General features: G+C 38.1%; 2 protein-coding genes across 20 annotated transcripts in view; one reads left to right on the forward strand and one right to left on the reverse strand.

Moving 5' to 3' along the window:
• Positions 1-20,890, forward strand: part of SGTB (small glutamine rich tetratricopeptide repeat co-chaperone beta) — a 78,307-nt gene that overhangs the window by 33,376 nt on the left and 24,041 nt on the right. For 3 of the 8 annotated variants that reach the window (XM_014856364.3, XM_070519590.1, XM_070519585.1), the window contains 5 exons: positions 1,576-1,714; positions 1,815-1,877; positions 11,841-11,878; positions 12,121-12,204; positions 14,525-16,868. In XM_014856364.3, coding sequence (XP_014711850.1) covers positions 1,576-1,714; positions 1,815-1,877; positions 11,841-11,878; positions 12,121-12,204; positions 14,525-14,636 — 436 coding nt within the window. In that variant the 3' untranslated portion in view covers positions 14,637-16,868. Of the gene's footprint in view, positions 1-1,575; positions 1,715-1,814; positions 1,878-11,840; positions 11,879-12,120; positions 12,205-14,524; positions 16,869-20,890 lie in introns of those variants that run through there. The other 5 variants (XM_070519586.1, XM_014856365.3, XM_070519589.1 and 2 more) reach the window with 3 other exon arrangements.
• The window catches only part of TRAPPC13 (trafficking protein particle complex subunit 13), a 33,377-nt gene continuing 30,277 nt past the window's right edge, over positions 17,791-20,890 (reverse strand). For 6 of the 12 annotated variants that reach the window (XM_070519584.1, XM_070519582.1, XM_014856360.3 and 3 more), the window contains 2 exons: positions 19,360-19,507; positions 17,791-19,234 (listed from right to left, as the gene is read on the reverse strand). In XM_070519584.1, coding sequence (XP_070375685.1) covers positions 19,127-19,234; positions 19,360-19,507 — 256 coding nt within the window. In that variant the 3' untranslated portion in view covers positions 17,791-19,126. Of the gene's footprint in view, positions 19,235-19,359; positions 19,511-20,890 lie in introns of all 12 variants that reach the window. The other 6 variants (XM_044772490.2, XM_044772484.2, XM_014856359.3 and 3 more) reach the window with 1 other exon arrangement.

A 20,890-nucleotide genomic window follows, 5' to 3' on the forward strand; every position in this document is an offset into this window, starting at 1 on the left:
TTAGTATACTTGACATATCTATCAGCAAGTCCTATCAATTCTAGTTTCCACATATATCTTGAATTCAAGCATTGATTGCTCTCTTGTTGATAATCCTAGTCCAAATTATCATCTCTCACCTAGGCTACTGCAGTAGCTTCCTCACTGGTTTCCCTGCCTCCACTCCACCCGCCTACTCATGTTGATCCTCTGCAGAGAAGCCAGAGTGAGCTTTCTAAAGCATTAATCAGAGCATGTCTCTTCATTGCAACCAGAACAAAATCCAGACTCCAAACCATGATCCTCTGCGATCTGGCACCTGATCACTCCCTGACATCATCTGTTTCCACGTATTGTTTTCTGTGCTCCCTCCCCATCAGTCTTTGTCCTGTTCCTTAAGCATGTCAAGCTGGCATTATTCTCAGGGCTTTTCTGTTACTGCTGCTTCTATTTAGAATGCTTCTCCCCTGGTTTTCATGACTGCTTTCTTCTTATCATTCAGGTCTTTTCACCGTGGTCACCTTTGAACAACTTCCCCATTCATTCTCTTTAATATTACTCTTTTTTATTTGCATGTTCATTGCTTGTCTTCCCCAGGTAGAATGAAATTTTCTTAAACTCCAGAACCTTACCTTTTTCATTGTGGAATCTAAAATAGTGCTTGGTACACAAAAGGGTTTCAATAAATATTTATTGACTATTGATTAATTGAGGACTCAGACGAAGTATCTTTCATGGTTGACTGGTAGAAAACTAATTAGGTTCTGAGGATTCTTCTGTGGTTAGGGTCTTATTTTATGTCGATCAGAAGTCTGTGAGGTAGGTCGGCCAAGAAAGAATTGGAATAATTTGTTAAAAACAAACCTAGAACAAATAAGAAAACCTCAATATTATCTCTCCATGTATACCATTATTGTTTAGTTCTGAAGTAATTTTCCAATAAATAAATTCTAACTAGGTGGAGGAAAACATAAAAATTTAATAACTCTTTGACCTGTGCTTGGGATAATAATGTGTTATTTGAGTTGTAAAGGATGCTAATTTTATCTATTTAACAACTAATGTGTCTTGTTCAGGGGTAGTTAACTGACACCTCACAGCCTATTTTTATTTATTTTTAATGGCAAATTGATATTTATTGTGGCTTAATGTCTCTGCCAGAAAGAAGGAAGAAAGTGAGACATTATGAAGCACAAATCTAGTTGAGAGTCATTAAAATGGTTTTAGCATCATGGAGTTATATGACCACAGGATTATTAGCTCACATCTTTGTGGAGCATCATCATTCATAAAGCAAATTACTTCACATATTAGGCTTAAAAATGGAAGGGTAGGTAAGGTTCATTTCTAAGTATTAAGTTCATGATTCGTTTAGGACAGCCAAGTTGTCAGCAAGCAGAATGGAGAGAGTCCAGACTCATAGAATCTTGGAATTATAAGGAATGTTAGTGATACTCATGTGATTCATAGTACGATGAATAAATTAAGTGTAATTTGGATTCAAATTTAATACCAAGACAGACATTTGACTACATTTGTGATGTCCTGATCTCCTTTAATCATATATCTTATAATCTTATACTCTGTTCTTTTCAGGCTAGCTCTCACTGCCATGAATAAATTTGAAGAAGCAGTTACAAGTTATCAAAAGGCATTAGATCTTGACCCTGAAAATGACTCCTATAAGTCGAATCTGAAAATAGCAGAACAGAAGTTGAGAGAGGTATCTAGTCCCGTAAGTTATTAATGCCAAATGAGAGAAATATCTTCTGTCATTCACAATGGTAATCAAATTGTAGTGGTTAGAATAATTCTCAGATATAATTGTTTTACAGACAGGAACTGGATTGAGCTTTGACATGGCCAGCTTAATAAATAATCCAGCCTTCATTAGTATGGTGAGTATATTTCCTTTTCTGCTCTGCTGGTCCTGTTTTCCATAGAGCTATTTGGTTCCAAAACTTTTTGGAAACAAATAAGGGAGCTTTTGTGGTGGGGGTGGTAGTAGACTGGTGATAGAATGCTATGGCGGAGGTTTTTAACCTGCCTGTGTACGTCTTTGTGAGAAAGCCGTGGATAGACTTCAGGAAGCTCATGAATTCCCTAAGATTATATATAACAATTTGTGTACATGTGGTTATGTGTGTTTTTCTAAGGAGAGAACCATATTTTTCATCAGATTGGCAAAGGGGCCTACAAATCTACAAAAGGTGAAAAACCACTCTCTTACATGAAATTGGCCCTGGGAATTATCTAATAATTGAGGCCTGAGGACTTTGGCTATTGTGGTTCCCTGAGCTCTTCTCAGCATTGTCTGCTTCCTTTCTATCTTAAGAGTTTATATTAACTTTTAGAATAATTCTCATATATATGTACTCTATCCTTCAAACCAACAAGATCATTTATGGATCTTTTTGAAAACACACATGCGCTGGCTCAATATGTGGAAACTCTGACTTAGTGGGTCAGGAATGTTACCTGGGCATTTAAAGCTCCTTGAGTGAATGTATATTTCTGCCTGAGAACCATTCTACCATATGCTATGTCCTTGGAAGGCCATACCACTTCTTATTCATCTTTGTTTCCTTCAAAAAATGTGTCTTATCCACTAAATCTTCAGTTGAATTGAAGTGCACAGATGGCTCATTCCCAGTGAGATAAAGAAGTTTTTCGAACAATTGGTAAATTTGTAGCAATTGGTAGTTTAAAAGTGGTAGTTGAAATCTTTGTAGATGGTAGTTAATTTTTGAATTACTAACCCAAAATGAGGTGTTGGGAAAGCCACCACTTGCTTTTATTACTAGAGGGATAATTGTTTGACTGACTTGCATATAATTCAGTCACTCTCCTTGAGTTTCAGTTAGGATTAAGCCAATCAAATTTAAGTTGGTCTTCCTACCTACGTGCCAGCAAGTATAGGTCTCTTTGTCACTTTTGTGACATTTTTGAACATTGTTACCCATTTCCAGGCTTCAGGTTATGCTACTGTAGCAGGATGTGAAAATGGATTTTAGTTTCAAATTCAGCTTAGCCCTCAAGGTGCTATGTTCTGAAGTGAGGTGTGAGACTACCATGTAGGAGTTGCAAAAGGTGGGAGTTAAAAACATATTGTGTGATCTCATCAAGATGGTGGTGTAGGGAGACTCTGAACTCACCTCCTCCCACAAACACAACCAGGTTACAACTATTCTTGGAAAAATTACCCTGGAGAGAAAACTGAAAACTGGATAAAAAGAACCCCCACAATAAGGGACAGTCCTGACTGAGGGTGGAAGAGGCAGAAATTCCTTCTGGAGTGAAAAAAGCCACCTTTACAAGCCGCGGACCTTCACAGCCAGACAGGCGGGAGCCACCCTAAGGTACGCAGCCCTTCCTGGAGAAGTGGGGACCTGAATGGGGGCCTGTTACTACTATAAGCATCCTTCAGACTCAGCACAACTGAGACGAATGTCCTACTATTTGGCTTCACTGGCTATTAACTGCAATGGGGAATACTCCCAGAAAAGCTATCAGAGGAAAGCTGAAAAAACTCAGCTCTTAAAGGGCCCATGCACAAATTCACCCGTCTCAAAGAGCAACCTAAAATCATCAAAAAGACAGCTGCACAGTCCTTTGGTGAAAAGAGACTCACCTGGTAGGCTCTGGGTGCATCTTGGTAAGAGGTGACACCTCTCCAGAGACTGATACATTGGTGGTGGCCATTGGTGTGACCCAGTACAGGAATGCTGACACAGACCCTGGCAGACACCATTGAAATTCTTCCCCTGGCCTGATAGCCCAGGGGTCTGCCACACCCACTAGAGCACAGATTTAATCCAGTTCAATCAGGGCAGGCAGCCTGCCCTAGGGACTAGCCCCACCCAACAGCAGCCCTCGGGTTACTTGATGGCCTGCCTAGACCTGGTTCCTTGATTCTGTACAGGCAGGCTAGTGTGTGCACCTCTGTGGGGCAGGGCCTATGTGAGGACCAGGTGTACTGTGGGGGGGTTGGTGGAGAGATGGGGGCCTCTGCAGTGGGGTGACTAGGTATGCTCTGGGCGGTTGGGAAGTGTGCATGGACCAGGGCTGTGTTGATGGTGTGTCTGGACCTGTGAGGGGTGAGGGTTATTAGTGGCAGAAGACTTGTGCTTCACAAATAGCCACAAAGAGGATTGGCCCCACCTTCCAAAGCCTGAAACAATTGGGTGCTCCCATGCCTAGGGCCAGCCCCACTCAGCTGCAATCCTAAGAGAGCTGACAACAGCGTTGCAGGCCTGAGGACTACGACTGTAAGCCCCTAAGCCTAGCAACTAGCTACACTGGGTACTTACCCAATTATCAGGAAAACTGCAACAGGAGTGTGCTATTAGGCCTTGTAGTCAACGGCATGGGGCTCCCCAAACCCAATTTACAAACAGCCTGACAAGAAGGGAAAGACTAGACTCCATAGGTACCTGCAGTAGGAGTAACCCTGCCACAGCAGAAGGACACAAATAGCCCACACAAGGGTCACTCTTGGATCATTTGGACTGGTGATGAGAGGGAAGCACACTGCTGGGCCTCAAAAGGCATCTGTTACATACAGCCACTTTGCCAAGATCAGGAGACATAGCTGACTCACCTAACACATAGATATAAGCACAGAGAAAGAGGCAAAATGAGGAGGCAAACAAGGGAACAGGACAAAACCGCAGAAAAAGAACTAAATGAAACAGAAATAAGCAATCTTCCTGACAAAAGGTTCAAACAAAAACTCATAAGGATGCTCACTGATATTGGGAGAAGACTGGATGAACACAGAGAGACCAAGAAAGAACTGGAAAATATAAAAAAGAACTAATCAGAAATGAAGAATACAATACTGGAAATGAAAAATTCACTAGAGGGACTCAATAGCAAAGTAGATGATACAGAGAATAGATCAGCGAGCTGGAAGAAAGACTAGAGGAAATCACCCAAGCTGAACAGATAAAAGAAAAAAAAAATTAGAACAGTCTAAGGGAACTCTGGGACAATGTCATGCGCACTAACATTCATATTATAGGGGTCCCATAAGGAGAAGAGGGAGACAAAGGGGCAGAGAATCTATTTGAAGAAATAATACCTGAAACTTTCCTAACCTAAGGAAGGAAACAGACGTCCAAGTACAGGAAGCCCAGAGAGCAACCAACAAGATGAACACCAACAGGCCCACACCGAGACACGTTATAATTAAAATGTCCAAAATTAAAGCTAAAGAGAGAATCCTAAAAGTGGCAAGAGAAAGGCAACAAGTGACATACAAAGGAAAGCCCATAAGGCTATTGGTGGACTTCTCAGCTGAGACCCTACAGGCTAGAAGAGACTGGCATGACATATTTTAAAGTGCTGAAAGGAAAAAACCTACAGCCAAGAATACTTTATCCAGCATGATTGTCGTTCAGAATGGAAGGGGAGAGAGAAAGAGCCTCCTAGACAAGCAAAAATTAAAGGAGTTTATCACCAAGAAACCAGTTCTACAAGAAATGCTGAAGGGATTTATTGAAGTGGGAAAGAGAAAACCATAAACAGGGATAAGAAAATTATCAAGAAAAAAAAAAGAACAACCAGGCAATAAAATCATTGGTAAAGGCAAAAATACAGTAAAGGTAGCAGATTAACCACTTATGAAGATATTATGAAGGTTAAAAGATAAAAGTACTAAAATTATCTATTTCACTGATAAAGAGGGTAATGGATAGACACACACAAACAAGAGATTAGATATGATTTCAAAAACATAAAATGTGGGAGGAGGGGAGTAAAAGAGTAGAGCTTTTAGAAAGAGGTCAAGCCTAAGAAACTATCAACTCACTATAGATTTCTATATACGTAGGACATTATATAGGAACCTCATGGTAATCACAAACCACAAACCTATAATAAGTAAACAAATAAGTAAGAGGAAAGAAATCAAACATATTACTGAAGAAAACCATCAAAGCACAAGGGAAGAGGGCAAGAGAAGAAGAAAGGTATAGAGAGGAACTACTAAAACATCCAGAAAAAAAGGTAACAAAATGGCAATAAATTCATTTTTATCAATAGCTACTTTAAATGTCAATGGACAAAATGCTCCAATCAAAAGACATAGGGTGGCCAATTGGATAAAAAAACAGGACCCTTATATATGCTGCATACAAGAGACACACTTCAGACCTAAAGACACTCACAAACTGAAAGTGAAGGGATGGAAAAAGATACTCCATGCAAATGGCAAAGAAAAGAAAGCAGGGGTAGTCATACTTATATCAGACAAAACAGACTTTAGGACAAAAACTGTAACAAGAGACAAAGAAGGGCACTACATAATGATAAAGGGAACACCCCATCAAGAGGATATAACACTTGTAAATATCTATGCACCCAACATAGGAACACCTAAATATATACAGCAATTATTAACAGACATAAAAGGAGAAATAGACAGTAATAGTAGGGGACTTTAACACTCCACTTACACCAATGGATAGATCATCCAAACAGAAGATCAATAAGGAAACATTGGCCTTAAATGACACATTAGACCAGATGGACTTAGTAGATAGATATAGAACATTCCATCCAAAAACTGCAGAATACACATTCTATTCCAATGCACATGGAACATTCTCCAGGAGTGATCACATGTTACACCACAAAACAAGTCTCACTACATTTAAGAAGATCGAAATAATACCAAACATCTTTTCTGACCACAAAGGTATGAAACTAGAAGTCAACTATAAGAAGAAAGTCAGAAAAGCCACAAAAATGTGGAGATTAAGCAAAATGCTACTCAAGAACGAATGGGTCAATGAAGAAATAAAGGAGGAATCAAAAAATTCCCGGAGACAATGAAAATGAAAAGACGACATGCCAAAATCAGTGGGATATAGTGAAAGTGATTCTAAGAGGGAAGTTTATAGCAATTCAGGCCTACCTCAACAAACAAGAAAAACCCCAAATACACAATCTAACAGTGCACCTAAAGGAACTGGAAAAAGAAGAACAAACAAAGCCCAAAATCAGCAGAAGAAAAGAAATAATAAAAATCAGAGCAGAAATGAAATAGAGACTAAAAAACAATAGAAAGAATTAATGAAACCAAGAGCTGGTTTTTTGAAAAGATAAACAAAAAAGACAAACCTTTAGCTAGACTCACCAAGAAAAAAGAGAGAAGGCTCAAATAAATAAAATCAGAATTGAAAGAGGAGAAATTATAATGGATACCTCAGAAATACAAAAGATTATAGGAGAACACTATGAAAAGCTATACACCAACAAATTGGATAACCTAGAAGAAATGGATAAATTCTTAGAATCATACAACCTTCCAAAACTGGGTCAAGAAGAAGTAAGAAATTTCAATAGACTAATCACCAGTAAGGAGATCGAAACAGTAATCAAAGACCTCCCAAAAAATAAAAGTCCAGGACCAGATGGCTGCCTTGGTGAATTCTATCAAACATCAAAGAAGACTTAATACCTATCCTTCTCAAACTTTTCCAAATAATTGAAGAGGAGCGGAGGCTTCCTAACTCATTCTACAAAGCCAACATTATCCTGATGCCAAAACCAGACAAGGACAACACAAAAAAAGAAAATTACAGGCCACTATCACTGATGAACATCGATGCAAAAATCCTCAACAAAATACTAGCAAATTGAATACAACAATATGTTACAAAGATCATACATCATGATCAAGTGGGATTTATTCCAGGGATGCAGGGATGGTTCAACATCCACAGATCAATGAACGTGATCCACCACATTAACAAAATGAAGAATAAAAATCACACGATCAACTCAACACATGCAGAGGAAGCATCTGACAAGATACAGCATCCAGTTATGATAAAAACTCTAAATAAAATGGGTATAGAAGGAAAACACCTCAACATAATAAAGGCCATATATGTCAAACTCACAGCTAATATCATTCTCAACAGAGAAAAGCTGAAAGCTATCCTCCTAAGAAAAGGAACCAGACAAGGAGGCTGACTTTCACCACTCTTTTTAACATAGTATTGGAAGTCCTACCCAGAGCAATCAGGCAAGAAAAAGAAATAAAAGGGATCCAAATAGGAAAAGAGGAAGTGAAACTAACTCTTTGCAGACAACATGATTTTATATATAGAAAACCCTAAAGAATCCATTAAAAAACTTTTAGAAATAGTAAATGAATATAGTCAAGTTGGAGGATAAAAAATCAACATACAAAAATCCATTATGTTTCTATAGACTAACAATAAAGTAGCAGAAAGAGAAATTAAGAATACAATCCCATTTACAATTGCAACAAAAAGAATAAAATACTTAGGAATAACCTTAACCAAAGAGGTGAAAGATCTGTACACTGAAAAATATAAAACATTGTGGAAAGAAATTGAAGAAGACATAAATAAATGGAAAGAGATTCCGTCCTCTTGGATTGGAAAAATTAACATAGTTAAAATGTCCAACTTCCTAAAGCAATCTACAGATTCAATGCAATCCCTATCAAAGTTCCAACAACATTTTTCAAAGAAATAGCACAAAGAATTGTAAAACTTATATCAAACAACAAAAGGCCCTGAATAGCCGAAGGAATCCTGAGAAAAAAGAACAAAGCTGAAGGTATCACACTCCCTAATTTAAAAATATACTACAAAGCTACAGTAACCAGAACAGCATGGTACTGGCACAAAAACAGACACAGAGATCAATGGAACAGAATTGAGAGCACAGAAATAAACCCACATATATGTGGACAGCCAATTTCCGACAAGGCAGCCAAGAGCATATAATGGAGAAAGGAGAGTCTCTTTAATAAATGGTGTTGGTAAAACTGTACAGCCACATGTAAAAGAATGAAAGTAGACCATTATCTTATATCATGCACAAAAATCAACTCAACATGGATTAAAGACTTGAATGTAGGACCTGAAACCATGAAACTTCTAGAAGACAACATAGGCAGCATGCTCTTTGACATTGGTCTTAGCAGCATATTTTCAAGTACCATGTCTGACCGGGCAAGGGAAACAAAAGAAAAAATGAACAAATGGGACTAACTCAAACTAAAAGACTTCTGCACAGCAAAGGAAACCATCAACAAAACGAAAAGACAAGCTAACAATTGGGAGAAGATATTTGCAAACCCATATATCAGATAAGGGGTTAATATCTAAAATATACAAAGAACTTATACATCTCAATAACAAAAAGACCAACAACCCAATTAAAACATGGACAAAAGATCTGAACAGTCATTTCTCCAGTGAACATATATGGATGGCCAACAGGCACATGAAAAGATGTTCAACATCATTAACTAGCAGGGAAATGCAAATTAAAAGTACAATGAGATATCATCTCACTCTGGTCAGAATGGGTATAATTAACAAGACAGTAAACAACGTGTTGGTGAGGATGTGGAGAGAAAGGAACCCTTGTACACTGCTGATGGGAGTACAAACTGGTGCAGGCACTATTGAAAACAGTATGGAGAATCCTCAGAAAATTAAGAATAGATCTACCGTATGATCCAGCTATTCCACTGCTGAGTATTTATCCAAAGAACTTGAAAACGCAAATGCATCAAGATACATGCAACCCTATGTTCATCGCAGCATTATACACAATAGCCAAGACTTGGAAGCAACCTAGGTACCCATCAAGGGACGAATGGATAAAGAAGATGTGGTATATATACACAATGGAATACTACTCAGCCATGAGAAATGATGAAATCTGGCCATTTGTGACAACATGGATGGACCTTGAGGGGATTATGCTGAGTGAAATAAATCAGAGGGAGAAAGTCAAACACCATATGATCTCACTCATAAGTAGAAGGTAAAAAGAATGACAAACACACACATAGCAACGGAGATTTGATTGGATGTTACCAGAGGGGAAGCGGGGAATGGGGAGGGTGAAAGAGGTGATTAGGTACACGTGTGTGGTGATGGCTTGTAATTAGACTTTGGGTGGTGATCATGATGTAATCTACACAGAACTTGGAATATATTACGTTGTATATCTGAAAGTTATATAATGTTATAATCTAATTTTACTGCAATTAAAAAAAAAACCCATATTGTGTGACTCTTAAAAAGGGTCAGGTTGATAAAGATTGAAAGAGGATTTTTGGAGAGAACTATTGGAGTTACAGAGCCTTGTTCCATGTGTGAGGGAAGTAAGGGGGCCTGCCCTCCTCTCAAGCCCACTGAGAAAGGGCTTTACTGGCCTACTCGAGAGCTTTCTATATGACCCTCAGTTGGAAGACAGACTGGTGTCTGACTTGCCAGCTAAAGAAGCCACTGGCAGAATTAACTGTGTGGTTTAGGAATTAACTGTACTGATGACAGTGGAGTGGAGGTGTGTTTTCTGTGGACCAAGTTGAGCACACATGCTTGTAAGATACTTCCAGTCTGAATCTGCCCAAGAGGGCCTCTTGGAAGATGACAGGACCTCAACAGAGTGTCTCTAGAGGAGGAGTGCTAAGAACCTGGGACTAAAGGCAAAGTCCTAGCATCCATGCAGAGAGTAAATCACCCTTCTCAGAGAATGGATGAGAAATGCTCAAGGGGTTGGGGGTGGGAGAAGTATCTGAAGAACCTCAGGAAGTGCCCCATGAAAGAACCAGAGTAGTTTTAAACAACTTGCAAACCCAAAGACCACAAATGCAAAACCGCTAAGATAGTTCCAGTCATCAAATAACTTTCTTGCATGCCTTACTCTCTTCCCTCCACTTAACCCTGACCCTGGTGGGCCAGAACCCTTGGTCAACAAGCTGGGGGAGGAGGAGTGGAAGCATTGTGGGGAAAAGAGCAGCCAACTATGGCCCTCTATTCTAGTGCAGCTGGCCCATCTGGAGTTCACCCATGCTGGGGAAGGTGGGGGGGAAGTTTTACATGTGAATGAAGTTTCGTGTATTTGGTTATCACAGTGAGGAAGACATTAATTACTGAACTAGAGGTCATTTTCTAACTAAAAGTGACTGGAGGCCTGCTTACTTACAAGTGCCCAGAAAAGCCATAAGATCTGCTCTGTATTTCTTCTAGGTCCTGGATTCTAAGGGAAGGAGAAGAACTGCTTTTGCAGAATAGATTAAAGGGATTGTGAAGCAAAATGTTTTATGGTTACACCTCCTAAATCCTGCTTTTTCTGTGTAATGCCCATAGTACTCACGTGTTGGTTCAGAGGCACCAATCCTAACTGAGACTCAAGGAGAGTTATTAAATTATTTGTAAGTCAGTTAAACAATTATCTTTATGGTAATAAAAGCAAGTGGTGGCTTTTTCCCACGCCTCATTTAGGGTCAGTGAATCAAAAATTAACTACTGTCTACAAAGGTTTAGACTAAATTAAAATTTTACATGAATATTGTTGACAGTGCCAATTTGGGGCAAAAATTTATGCTTTCAAAACAGGAAATTTTAAAAGTGTATGTGTGTATAAATAGAATTCCCCTCCCACTGTAGGTATGGGAAGGACTGACAGTACTCAGCCCCATGAGCGAGGTCATATCTCTTAGAGTACTCTTCTGAAGTGGACCCTCTCAAGTGTAGGAGATTCTTTGATTATATTTTTAAAGTTTCTATTTTCTGAAAACTTTTGGATTTATTGATCTGATCAGTGGCAGTAAGTAAACTGTTGTCAGTAGCCTTATAGTGTTTGTAATTTCTTTATCCTTGCAATGTATTTGTAATACCATTTTTTTCTAGTACCTTCTCTTTTTTACATTCCCATTCACTTTGTATAGCACACTAACACTCGACAAAATGTTAGTACCTACATGGTTTAGCTTTCATTCCTCTGCTTTAAAAAAATCATTGTTAAAGATCCCTAAGTATTAACTGCCTTTAATGGGAGATGCCATTTTTCAATTCCAGGCAGCAAGTTTAATGCAGAATCCTCAAGTTCAACAGCTGTAAGTATATCAAAAGAGCGTATTACATTTCCCCCTTCCACTGGCCAGTCTCCTAATATGAGCACATCAGCTCCAAAATAATAAAACTGGCCTGAATGCCAGTCAGTGGGAACTTAACGCCATGCACATTTGGCCTAAGACTGTATATAGTGTGGGTATATTTAACTGACTTTTCATTGGCCAGTATCCTGTTTGTTAAGGATACATGCCAATCCCAGTGCTATATCTCTTGCCTACTCTAGAATGTCAGGAATGATGACGAATGCCATTGGGGGACCTGCTGCTGGAGTTGGGGGCCTAACTGACCTGTCTAGCCTCATCCAAGCGTAAGTGTTACTTAAAATAGAAATAGTAAAAATGTTTATGTTTTATTTTGTCACTAAGGTGAGAGGACCAGGGCTTTCTTTTTAAGTTTTTATCTTTTACTGTTAGTATCAGCGGCCTTAATAGTTATTAAATCTAAAAGAAGTTCATAAATTGGAATCTTCAGACTGAAGAGCAGGAATCCAGAAGATCTGGATCCAAGAAAAAGTTTTTTGGAAGATTTCAATAATTACTCAAGGATGTAGATGAAAGTCTAATATCTACTTAAGGCATGTATTAATTTAGGTACACGTATATACTTAAAAGTCATATATCACACATATTGATGTTCAGATAGTTTAGGGAACTGTTTTATTCACGCTTTTTCAGTGCATGTCATCACTAAAAGGACTCTGCATCTTCTCATTACTTGAGCACAGTACCCTCACTTCCATCCAAGTATCTTTTTTTTTTTTGAGGAAGATCAGCCCTGAGCTAACATCTGCTGCCAATCCTCCTCTTTTTGCTGAGGAAGACTGGCCCTGAGCTAACATCTGTGCCCATCTTTCTCCACTTTATATGTGGGACACCTGCCACAGCATGGCTTGCCAAGCAGTGCCGTGTCCGCACCCGGGAGCCGAACCGGCAAACCCTGGGCCACTGAAGCAGAACGTGCGAACTTAACCGTTGTGCCACTGGCCTGGCCCTCATCCAAATATCTTAAGATGCTCTGCTTTTTTGTTTGTTTGAAGAAGATTAGCTGTCAGCTAACATCCACTGCCAATCCTCCTCTTTTTGCTGAGGAATATTGGCCCTGAGCTAACATCCGTGCCCATCTTCCTCTGTTATACGTGGGACGCCTGCCATGGCATGGCTTGACAAGCAGTGCCTAAGTCCACTCCTGGGATCCGAACCTGTCAATCCCAGCCACCAAAGCTGAGTGTGCGAGGTTAACTGCTAGGCCACTGGGCCGGCCCCGATGCTCTGCTTTTTGAATCTGTGTATGATGCTGTCACTGGAAATTTTATACGAAGTCACAAGTGCTATTTGCGATCATGACTATGTAACCCTATTTCCAATATTGTGTTTTTACATCTTTAAATGACGTGATTATAGTGATGTCTAACACCTGCAATTGACAGTCACAAACAGGAATTTATATTAGTCTTTTTTTTAAAGATTGGCACCTGAGCTAACAACTGTTGCCAATCTTTCTTTTTTTCTATTCTTCTCCCCAAAGCCCCCCAGTACATAGTTGTATATTCTAGTTGTGAGTGCCTCTGGTTGTGCTGTGTGGGACACGGCCTCAGCGTGGCCTGATGAGCGGTGCCATGTCCGCACCCAGGATCCGAAGTGGCAAAACCCTGGGCCGCTGAAGCGGAGCGCATGAACTTAACCACTCGGCCACAGGGCCGGCCCCTCTTTGTCTTTTTAAAAATCAATTTTGCTAGGTGATCTCTATAAGCACCCCAAAATGGGTTTGACACTTGTCATATGAGAAACTATTAAGACTTGACTATATGAGCAAATACTTCACATTATATTTGAGCACATACAATAAAAGCACATACTTTTTAGCCCTTTGCTTATTGTGGTTAAGCACTAGAGGGGGTAGATTTCACCCAATTCAGGAACTCATTTTTTAGCTTCAGTGTTTTGTTTCTTATAAAGAATACTGCACTGTAACAATGCTATATGGAGACACTGGTAAACTTGCAGTTAACAGTCATGTGCCACCTAAAGACCTTTCAGTCAACAATGGACTGCATATATGATGGTGGTCCCATGAGAAGAGTACCATATAGCCTAGGTATGTAGTAGGCTATACCATCCAGGTTTGTGTAAGTACACTCTATGATGTTCACACAAGGACAAAATCACCTAATGATGCATTTTTCAGAATGCGTCCCTGTCGTTAAGCGACGCCTGTCTGTACTAAAGTTATGATTCTAAAACCTTGTTTTTTTTTTTTCCCCCTGCTGAGGAAGATTAGCCCTGAGCTAACATCTGTTGCCAATCTTTCTCTTTTTCTGCTGAAGGAAGATTAGCCCTGAGCTACATCTGTGCCAGTAGTCCTCTACTTTCTATGTGGGTTGCTGCCACAGCATGGCTTGACAAGTGGTGTAGGTCTGTGCCCAGGGTCCCAACCCACGAACCCAGGCCACTGAAGTGGAGCGCGTGGAACTTTTAACCACTCGGCCATGGGGCCAGCCCCATAAAACCTTGTTTTTAATAGAACAAATTCCCTTTGGGTAGTACCCACATCCTTTGCAGTTCTTTTTGCATGGGCACTGTGTGACTGGAAATTCCCTCCTTCATATTCACTTTGTCTCTTTACTATAGGGGTCAGCAGTTTGCTCAGCAGATACAGCAACAGAATCCTGAGCTTATAGAGCAACTTAGAAATCACATCCGGAGCAGATCGTTCAGCAGCAGCACTGAAGAACATTCCTGACTTGACCAGGGACCCTGGCCCAGAATGTAAATGGTGATGGCTCTGAAGTGCTTGCTGTAGATAGTGGCCAAGAATAAAAACAAAAACAAAAACAAAAAACCTAAAGAATAAATCTGTCTAGACAATAGGTTTATCACAAACAGACTTGAACATAACATGACTCCTTTGTAAACGAATGTTCAGTAGTCTTGTTACGTGCCAATATAGCACTGCACAGGGGCTTCCATTTTCAAATCATCATCATATTTGTATATTAGACTTAATAGCAGAGTATGTTTATTGAACAGTAAGGCTGTTTATTGGTGAGTTCTCTGGCTCCAAATTCCCTTAAGCGAACTTTTTTGAAGGGGAGATGACCAAGAGGGAAGGTTTCTCATGCTAGTTTAGGAGAGATAGACTTGCCACTGAGCAGTGTCTGGAGAGAAGAAATCTGCTATCTAGGCTCAGCTCTGACAGCGCATCAGTCATGAACATATGTCGTAGAGGCCAGTACTAAATTTAATGCTGCTTGTTCTGGTGGGTGACTGGGAATCTTAAGAGCTGGTGGAAAGCAGCATTTGGAGCAAGGGCTGTTGTTTTGAAAAGAAAAAATAGATGCTATGAATGTATAGAAAGTGAAGGTAGGATGCTCAGGTTTCCTGCATAGTTCTTAACTAATCTTGCCTGCAGTTTGGTATTGATAATATTAGCATGGCCAATTACGCTAAGTACATAATAAAATACATTTAGAAATCCTTAACAGTACTGGTTAGGTCAGTTGTATAACTATTGAATTTAACTAGCACAATTTCCCCAGTGGTGATGTTACCATGGAAACTCTCAAATATACCTATATTTAAATAAGCCAATGGCTTGGCCCTTAACTTAAGGATTTTCTAAGTGGCATTTAATTATGTGCCTATAAACTGTTTTTTTTAAACTTAGTAATTATTTGATGGATTACAAAAAGCATCTGTCACTAACATTGCTTATTCATGTAATCCTCTGCTATAATTTGGCTTGACATGTCAAAGCCTTTATGCTTAACTGTAATATGATGCAACTTAAACATAACAGGGACTTAAAATACTTTATTGAAATTAGAAGAATACATATTAGTGGAGAGAAGTGGCATTAGTTATTAATGGCATGGCTCTAACTATAGTGATGGATGAGACTGTACTAATTCCAACTGGAATTTCTTTTGTTTGTTAATTATGAAATTGGTAAAGTTGGGCAGACGTAATGATTTCACAAGTGTGAGAAAACTAAAAAGAAAGTAATATAAAATTACATCAGTAATACTGATGATGATCAGAGTCTTAATATAACTGTTCTCCTCAAAAGACTAATTACGTAGTATCTTCAAGTTTAAAAACCACCTTTTCCTTTCTTTCCCTTTGTGAGATTAGAACAGTGGTTCTATACTTTCACTGTAAGAATCACCTGTAGAATTCGTTAAAAATGCAGATTCAGGGCCACACTTAATTTTTATTTAGTCGGTCCTGTAATCAGTCCCAGGAATCTCCATTTTAAACAGCACACCAGGTGGTTCTGATGTAGGTCCAAGGACTCTAATTTAGAGCAACACTAGATTAGAGATTTCTTCTCATTTTGATCAGCAAATTCCTAACTGCCTGGGCTCAGGCCACAAAGAAGACCTGTATGAACCTATAGTTCTGGCCAGAGATGAGCAGGATTTAAATCTTAGACCCTTTGAATTAAATTTCCTATATTCTGTCAAAACCAACTTAATGTTTCATGAAGTTAAATTCAGCTCCTAGTGTTCAGGTGTTATACGAATGAAGTACAAACTAATCACATGAAACTGATGACCATGATGAAAAAAAAAGCAGCAATATTGATCCTTAATTAAAAATTAGTCAGTCTTATCCAGTGTTGAGTAAGAAAAAGATTCTGGCATAACTATCTTGCATGCATTAAAAACGCTTTCAGATTAGTAAACTTGGTAAGCCTCTAGGTGACTGACTAGGAAAAAGAGAAAATACAAATCAACAGGATCCAAAGTGAGAGAGGGGCTGTCACTGCAGCCCCTGTAAACAGGAAAAGGAGAGTCAGAAAATACTATAACCAGCTCTAGGATATACATTTAACAACTTAGATGAAACAAATTCCTTGTAAGATACAAACTACCAAGGCTCATTGAAGAAATAGATTATCCTCCAGAAAATGAAACCACGGGCCCACACAATTTCAATGATGAATTCTACCAAACACTTAAGGGAGAAACAATATCAATTCTACACCATCTCTTCCAGAAAACAGAAAAGGAGGAAACACTTCCCATCTCAATTTATTTACCCTTTACTCTGATACCAAAATAAGATAAAGATATTATAAGAAAAAACACTTTACAACAATGTCTTGATTTGTTAACATCTGTAGTTAAGATAGTCATTCTTTTTACATGAAGTAATGGGAACTGACGTATTTCTTCCATTTTACCTTTCTAATTTATTTCTTTGCTAATATACCACGCATAGCAAATTGAATTTAGATGATATCTGTCCACTTACCTGGATTTCCATTCTATTCAAGCCATTTTTGCTCTTTAAGTACTTTCATCACTTTGGAATCACTGCATTGCAAGCTATTTCAAAAAAGTTTTGTGTAGTTGGATTATGCTAGCTACTCTTAAAATTCTAAGGAATGCCCCAAATATTATTTTTGCTTGTTTGCAACAAGAAGACGTTAAAGTAAATCTTTATATACATTCTACTTAGGAATGACTGACTTCCATTAACCATATTTCACTGTAGTAGCTGTAGCTGTTATGATGCTATGTAAAACTTAAAATATCCTTTGTATGCAAATGACCTTTCATTTAATGTACCAAATTGTTTATCTAATTTTTATAATATTGTTTAAACAGACCCTTTTTAAGATGACATTATCTAACCTTTACTTAAAGTATGAACAGTATGTGTCTAGGTTATTGCTTCTAAAAAGATACTTTGTAATTAAATCAAGTTAATATTAGCAGACTCCAAGTGACCATTATATGTTACTTTTTTAATTTGAAACGAAGTGAAACAGAAGGTTCAGTCAAGAGAAGATGCTTGGAAAACAATCACAAGACCCAGTGCAGTGGCTATAGTGTCTCATTTCATCATTTAGTCAATCTCACTCATTTTGGAAGAAAGACAGACTTCAATTTTACACTGCTTGCACTTTATTTTGCACAGACATTTCATTAATTACTACTCCACTTTAAGGGGGAGATCTCATTCTAAATACAGCTTTCATTTTGGACCAAACAATTTGTCATGGCAATAAATAATTATGCATTTAAGAAAAACCAGTTTTTGTATTTGACTTAATGCACTCTTACATTTAAGCAATTATATATACATCCTTGAATTTCAACTTACCAAAATAACTTTTTATTTAACACCATAAGCTTTTATTTTCCTGACAAAATATTGAAACTTTTATTATATTCATATTGCAAAGTTGTTAACAATCTTAACTTTCTCACTGTTTTGTTCATGGCATAAGTAAATTAGTGTGACTACATGCAGATATAGAAAGTTTTATAATTTTAATACATGATTGAGAGTCCAAAATCAAATATCAGAAGCTGAAAATCCTTTAAATACTTATGAAAATAATTGGATTATTTTTCAATGGGAAAATAGCCCAGACTTTTTGGCTTAGAATTAGAAAATTATCAGCCTTCTTAATTAAGAGTTAACAAAATAATTAACAATCTAAGAAATACAACCAATTCTAATCTGCTGTTAGTAACTGAAAACTTAGACGTGTGTGTTTGTGTCTATAAACAAACACAGATATATACCAATACAATAATTTTGAAAACAACTAGAAAAACTCATACTGTGTTAGCAAATACAAGGCTACACGAAGAATACCCCAGATGTTTTAAACAAACTTTTTCTGTTGACTGAGGTGCTAGGAAAAAAAGTGGGGTTAACTGAAATATTTCTAAATAATTAGAAGAATTCTAAGAAACAGCTGTATCTTCTAGATTGAGGGCAGCAAACTACGGCCTGCAAGCCCACTCTGGCCAGCTGCCTGTCTTTGTACATACCGCTGTGCTCTTTGAGCCTGCTGGCTGCTCTCACACTACAACAGCAGAGTTGAGTCATTTCAATAGAAACCATAGGGGCTGCAAAGCCTAAAATATTCAGTATCTGGCCCTTCACATAAAAAGTTTGCTGACCTCTGTTCTAGATATTTGCTAGGAACAAATGGCCTCAAATATAGAGCTTTTGGAGAATGAAGTCCAATGCTCATCTAAAATGAAACAAAATAGGATAATGTGTAGAAAATGTACAAATGTCCATTTAGCATAAAACTGAAGATAATATCAATAGATGGTTCTTTTCAAAAGAAATATTTAAACTGTTTTCCAGGAAAGAAATTTAAATAATAGAAACTTATCTTTGCTGTTGATCATTTTACAAAGGCGACAAAAATACAGAAAGTTCTGTGAAACTCAACGAAAAGCATAATATCGGAAATTTTCTTCAGCTTTCCACTTTAACGGCCGAAGATACCACACAGACTTGTGCGATGTCATCATATTCATATGTTCTCTTTAAGAATGTGTCTGTAAGTCTTAAGCCGGAGACGCTCTATTGAGAGAAAGATAGAGGCCTACGTTTTCATTCATCGGTAATTACCAGACAAAACAGAGATATAATAAATGACTATGGGTTCATATCCCCCCAATACTGAAATTAGTACAAAGAGAGCGAACCTGCAGTCCCTGGACTGAAGACAGCAGAGTAAGGGCAAGGCAGAGAGAGGAACTGGGATGCAGCTTTCCGAGCTGTCTTCCGGAAATACCACACCAGTGGATGGAACTGGTATTGCACATTTCCAAAACCAGATCCATAGTCCTTTCACTGCTGGAGGAATCAGAAAAACAGGAATAAACCTTGTTCTTTTCCCAGAGCTACTATTTCTTCCACTATTGCCAGTGAATTTGTTTTCTGGATGTCCAGGAGAATAAAAACCAGGAGAAATGAAATTTTTATTTCACTTAAGAGAGAATCAGGAAAATGGAAGGACACGGCATCTTTCAGGGTTTAAAGTGGCACTGAGACTAAGCTGCCTTTCTGGATGTAGCCTTCTGATTCTATTATTGAACACTGGCTGTGTTCTCATTGTATTGATCTGTTAACAGCCTTGCCATTTCTCTGGGACACTTCCAGATATCTGTGTCTAATCTTGTTGCTATGTATCCTTCCTATCTGTTAGGTAGTCTGCAGAAAGAAAAAGATAAACTGAGTCCGGTCCAGTGCTTTTGCCGTTTAATCTACGTTCTTTTACCGTGCAGATAACACAGAAAATGACTGACAAGATTTTTAAGAAGTAAATACTATTCATGTTTGTTCACTATTAACATGAAAAGACTACTTCTGTTTATAATTGGTATTACCAGTTCAGCTTAAACATGTTAAAAAAAAAAACTGTTAATGAAAGCATGCACATTGTTTTTTTAAAAAAAATAACCAAAAGACTCATAATGAAAAATAGTCTCCTACTCTACCACCATTCATGACTACTTTCAACTCTTTCAGCTTTTTTTCTCGTAGTTGGCTCCATATTTTAAAATACTTAAATTTTAATTCGATTTTTAGATATATTGATTTAATAATTAGCTTTTCTATGTCTCTGTGTCCCCAAAAAACATTTGAAATTCTGATTTTTAGACATATTGATTTAATGATAATTAGCCTTTATATGTCTCTGTGTCCCCAACAAACATCTGAAAAACATAGCATGGTATGCGCCACAGACCAGGTTAGAAGCACTACATGAATTTTCTCATTAAATTTCACAAACATCCAGTAAGTGTATATTGAATGTATCTGTGTGTGTGTGTGTGTGGGGGGGGTGAATCCCATTTTTATAGATGAGGAAACAGAAGATCTAAGAAACAAGTGGTTTTTAGAAAACATATGAATCACCAAAAGTTAAAGTGAACACCAAAAGAAACTGAATTTATGTTTTACAGTACTCTGTTATTTGGTAATAACTGATTTGCTATACCTTGAAAAACGCAAAACAAACAAAAAATTCAAAAGCATACCCTATATGCACAGGGTCTTTACCCTGTGTGTGTTGTTTACTGAGCTCCTATGATGTGGTTGGCACTGCATTACAATGCTGGGTAAGAAACGTTCCCTTTCTCTTGAATAATTCACCATCTAGTTGAGGAAGAGACTAATAATTATAGCGACATACGAGTGTCACTAAAAACTGTACTCAAATTTGCTGTGACA

This window comes from Equus asinus, chromosome 10 (genome assembly GCF_041296235.1).
Source record: "Equus asinus isolate D_3611 breed Donkey chromosome 10, EquAss-T2T_v2, whole genome shotgun sequence".
NCBI lineage: Eukaryota > Metazoa > Chordata > Mammalia > Perissodactyla > Equidae > Equus > Equus asinus.